This window comes from Molossus molossus, unplaced genomic scaffold (assembly GCF_014108415.1).
Source record: "Molossus molossus isolate mMolMol1 unplaced genomic scaffold, mMolMol1.p scaffold_m16_p_15, whole genome shotgun sequence".
In the NCBI taxonomy this organism is placed as follows: Eukaryota; Metazoa; Chordata; class Mammalia; order Chiroptera; family Molossidae; genus Molossus; species Molossus molossus.
Genome location: NW_023425350.1, coordinates 3,544,069 through 3,548,722, shown reverse-complemented (window position 1 = coordinate 3,548,722; position 4,654 = coordinate 3,544,069). Strand labels below are relative to the sequence as shown.

At 52.8% G+C, this 4,654-nt stretch overlaps 1 protein-coding gene across 2 annotated transcripts; it reads right to left on the bottom strand.

The window, feature by feature from the left end:
• Positions 1 to 503: 503 nt before the first annotated feature.
• Positions 504 to 3,797, bottom strand: ID2 (inhibitor of DNA binding 2). Of its 2 annotated transcripts, none has more exons than XM_036262928.1 (3): positions 3,334 to 3,797; positions 2,939 to 3,002; positions 504 to 2,114 (listed from the first exon to the last, which is right to left on the bottom strand). In XM_036262928.1, exons 1-2 carry the CDS (start codon positions 3,679 to 3,681, stop codon positions 2,946 to 2,948), a joined length of 405 nt encoding a protein of 134 aa, XP_036118821.1. In that variant the 5' UTR covers positions 3,682 to 3,797; the 3' UTR covers positions 504 to 2,114; positions 2,939 to 2,945. The 2 variants fall into 2 exon arrangements, with proteins under 2 accessions (XP_036118821.1, XP_036118820.1); XM_036262927.1 differs by having other exon boundaries at positions 1,421 to 2,158.
• Between the last annotated feature and the right edge of the window lie 857 nt (positions 3,798 to 4,654).

Here is a 4,654-nt window from a genome sequence, read left to right as displayed (position 1 = left end):
GCTCGAGGGCCCCGTCCCGCCAGCACGGCTTCCCCGGGAAAGCCAAAGGGCCGATAGCCCGGATCAGTCCCCTCGCCACCGAGCCAACGGCCAGGCTTCCCTGAGGCTGGGGACGACTAGGACTGGTGTCTGCGCCCCCTTCCGTTGTCCCCAGAGGAAAGGACAGGACTGGGGGCAGTGACCGGTCCTTGAGCTTCCTGCCCTGACCCTGCGGGGACCCAGCCCTGTCGTGCAGGGCGCTGGCTGGGCTGGACAGATGGCTGGACGTCAGGTGACAGGTCTGAAGGGTGGCCAGCATCGGGATGAACCCCCCCATTCAGGCCCAGATCCCAGCCAAGCCCGCTTCCCTGGGAGTATGATTATCAACAACAACGACGACCCTGGGTACTGGGCCCATTCAAAGCACAGGCTCACCTGAGGGGGTCTCCAGCTGCCCAAGCCCTGCCCTACCCCGCCCCGGGCTCCCCCACCCCAGCAGGGGCTCCGGGGTAACGGATTCCATTTCAGAGCCAGAACCGGTGGGTTCACCCAAACACCTGCTGGGGTGGGCTTGAGTGGCCCCAGATGAGACACCCATCCCTGCCCGCAGAAGGCCTTCCAGAACCTACTACTCCCACCCTCACACACCTAGGAAAGTATCTTCCAAATTGAGACTCTAATTAAGTATATGAATGCATGGGAATTTTAGAGACGTATCTACATTAAGTATCCATTTTAAAGCAGGGTCCAAATGTTGCCACATGAGGGCTGCTGTAGCAATAGCAGGCAGGTATTTTTCTCCTCTGCCTCCCTCCTCTCCTTCCCTGGGAGTCCAGGGGTGCAGTCAAGGGTGAAGGGCGATCTAATAGCCACCTGCGCTGGAAAGTGGGCCAGGCCAAGCCCGGCCTCCCGGAGCTGGGTGCCTGCAGGTGGGGAAGCACAGGAGGGCTGTGGAGGCCGAGCCCTCAGGCCCTGCAGCAGCTCACTTCCAAGGCACAGTCACCAGCAGTGATAACGAGGGGTCTCTGCCTTTCCCCTAACTGTCGTATCGTGTTCTGAATTTCCTGGAGCCTTTTCTCTTCCGATACACGGGCAGTTTCATTTACTCCAGAAGTGTCTTAACTCCTACCCAGACAGTTCTTGCAGACTCCATTTATTTGGAATGAGCTAACTCCTAGGCTTTACTGCCACAGCAATTCCCTCTTCGTTGGAAATTGAGCCGCAAGGCACAGAACTAATTTTCCCTGTGGGACCACGGGACACTTCTGTGTGTATAACTTTCCCAGCCGTGGCCACACATCCGATAAGATTCTTTGCACACAAGCTCTGAGGCTTAGAGGGTGGTGGCAAAGGGTGAAGGAGACAGGGTTAAATAAAAGGGAGAGAGAGACAGACAGAGAGAGAGGAAGAGAGATCTGAAAAACCATTCCGAATTCAGATGTTGACTCCAGACGTGTTTTATTATAATCTTATACAGTCTACACAAATTTGAACTTGATTTGGGTTCAGTATAACATAGCATAATAAAAACCAAAGCCCTGGTCCCCTGAAAGAAAGCAGGCAATCACCACTCAAGAAACACACTTGATTTATTTTGTATAAAAGGGTTAAGTTTACAACTAAACTTTTATAAAAAGTTTAGCATGAATAAGTACATCATTACTTTGTATGCAGAAATATACATCTCTGCCACTATACAAGAAAACTCTAATTAAAGAGTTCACAAGGTTTCACTCTCTCTATATATTTATATATAAATATATACACAGCATTCAGTAGGCTTGCGTCAAAAAGGTAATTTCTGACCGAAAGACTTCATTTAAGTAGCTGAATACTGGATCCTTCAGGTATTCACGCTCCACCTTTGAAAAAGGCAAAGTCTGCTTAAATTGGGCAATTCCTCGTGATTTTAACGTTTTCGTTCCCCATGGTGGGAATAGTATATAAAGAAAACCTTCCAACTGCAGAAAGGGCATTAAAAGTCTTTTTCATAAATAACTAATATCACAGTCCAGGTCAGAGACACCCTGGGGAAGATGATCTGATCCTTCTTAGTTTTGCTTCCATTTTTTTAAAAAGGTCCATTCAACTGGTTGTCCTCCTTGTGAAATGGTTAAAAAATAAGTTCCTGTGGACTTGTTGTTGTGCAAAGGGAAAAAAAAAAAAAAGTCATGAACACCTGCAAAAGATTGCGAGAGAAAGGCCAGTTTAGGAGAATGCAACCTAAGGGCAGCGGCGGGCAGACTGGCGCCAGGAGGAAGCCACAGTTTGAACATTTAACCAAACACTCAAAGATTGGGCAAACCCTGGCGTCCAGATTCAACACACACACTCAGCCTCCACAGCGCAAATCAAACATTAAAATAGCAGAGACTCCCGGGAAAAACTTCCCAACGCAATCTTGTTTGGATCTCCAGTGGCAGTGCTCACAGGCGCCAGTCTGCTTCTTGTAACAATTATTTGATTGAAAACAGCCCTTTAGTTAACAGATAGGGAAGTCGGATCCCACATCACAGGGGCTGGCGGAGGCTCAGGGCAGCAATGCTGGCCTAGCCGAATCCCACGGGGCTACAGTTTTGGGAAGGAGGATCCCTGTGGAATTTGTGGCGATAAGATTAATTATACGGAGGTTAGTACCTCATAGCACCAGAGCAACTGTAGAAAGGAGCCGGGCACTTCATTCCAGACAGAAGCCAATGCTCGCTCTCCTCGCCGGCCACCTTCCTAGGAAGTTACTGGCTTTCTTTTCTTTTTTTTTTTTTTTTTTCCGTAAGGAAAATGTTCTGTGATCTTGAGTAGCTAGAGCTAGAAGGCCCTAACGGGCAGACAATGTGATACATCGAAGTACACATTCATTTCCGAAACCAAAATCTTTTACAGACACACAAGTACCCACACGCACGAGAGAGCACTCCAAGGGGGCAGTTTAACCGACGGGGGGGCCACAGCAAACACTCACCATCGACTCAGCCACAGAGCGCTTTACTGTCATTTGACATGAACTCGGAAGGGAACTCGGAAGCCTGCGAGAGAAGGGATAAAAGGCACGGCGTTAGACAATCGGGAGGAGAAAGGGCCTCTTTCTCTTCTTTTCAAGTAGTCCACCGAACAGCGCGTTCCCATTAAACACGCTTACACTATGATTCAGACCAAAGGCAGATGCATTAACGTGTCAGAACTTAACAGCAATTTCACGCACGGCTCAACCTACAGGCACGTTTGTAAGAAAATAAAGTTAATGAGCTCCCGGGTAAGTGGCCGACTTGCAGCCATCTGGACAATGGTCTGCCAGCGGCAGCCCAGGCGACCGCCGGGGTGCGCGCAGCGAGCGGGGGCCCCGGGGGCAGGCCTCACCTGCAGGGACAGGATGCTGATGTCCGTGTTCAGGGTGGTCAGCGGCGTCCTGGACGCCTGGCTCTGCCCGGGTCGCTGGTGGTGCAGGCTGACAATAGTGGGGTGCGAATCCAGGGCGATCTGCAGGTCCAAGATGTAGTCGATGACGTGCTGCAGGATTTCCATCTTGCTCACCTTCTTGTTCTGGGGGATGCTGGGCACCAGCTCCTTGAGCTTGGAGTAGCAGTCGTTCATGTTGTACAGCAGGCTCATCGGGTCGTCCACCGGGGTTTTGCTCCGGGAGATGCCCAGGCTGTGGTCCGAAAGGCTGTTTTTCCTAACGGACCTCACTGGGCTGAAGGCTTTCATGCTGACCGCGGGGAAGGAAGGAGAGAGCGGGAGGGAGCGGGCTGCCCTGGAGCTCTAGCCGCGGCCGCCTGCAGAGCTTCCTGCGCTCGGCACCGGGATCGGCTCAGAATGAAGCCGCGAGCGCGGCGGGGCGGCTTTTATCTGCCTTCGCCGGGGCCACACGATTCAGCTTCCCTGTGTCCCCACTGGTGGAAAGGGACGTGTCCATCAGGTCGAGCGGGCGTCCCCATTGGCCGGCCCAGGCGCGGGGCGGAGCGAGGTTCTTCCGCGTTTGCAGCCAATCGTTGCGGGGTGGGCGGGACGGGCGCGGGCCCAGCTGGGGTGGTAAATAGAGTACAGTACGCGCGGGGCGGGAGAGGAGGGGGAAGGGGAGCATGAAGGGGCCGGCGGAGCCGCGAGGGGAGAGCCGGGAAGGAGGAGTGAGAAGGGGGATCTGTAAGAAAGGGTGGGAGGGGGGACCCCCCGGGAATCTAAATATGCATCTTAATTAATTCTGACTCCAACAGCGAGGCAGGACCCTCGCCGTCGGGTGTGCCCGACACCTTGGAGCTCTCGGCGGCCCTGGAATCTCAGCGCCCCGGGCAAGTTCTGTGCCGCGAAGGGAAAGCTGCGAGTCCGGGGATGACATCTAGATAGCAAGCATTTCTGCACAAAGGGAAAACAGCAAATAAGTTTGCCATTAACGAGTGACGTTTATACAGTGAGTTCCGTCTCTTAAGATAAGGAAAAGCTATGTGGAAAAAATCAACAACCCTGCGCGCGCTCAAAGGCAGCTCTAGTGCGGGATCTTGCAGCCCGGAGCAACGTGCAGGCGCTGTTGTCGACTCGGGAAAGTGAGTGCGTACTTACTGCAATCCCTGCTGGTCGCGGGAGCCGAGAGGCAGGACGCTCTGGGGGTGCCCTTTCTAGAACAGGACAGGACTGTTATAATTATCCTACGAATCGAAAATTACTAGGATAATTTGCGTATTGA

What these genes read in the sequence shown, in the direction of transcription:
- ID2 (XM_036262928.1), bottom strand. Translation starts at nt 3,681, where the DNA reads ATGAAAGCCTTCAGCCCAGTGAGGTCCGTTAGGAAAAACAGCCTTTCG. An exon ending in TCAGCATCCTGTCCCTGCAG is followed by an intron (nt 3,003 to 3,333) that starts GTGAGGCCTGCC and finishes CTTCTCTCGCAG; the next exon opens with GCTTCCGAGTTCCCTTCCGA.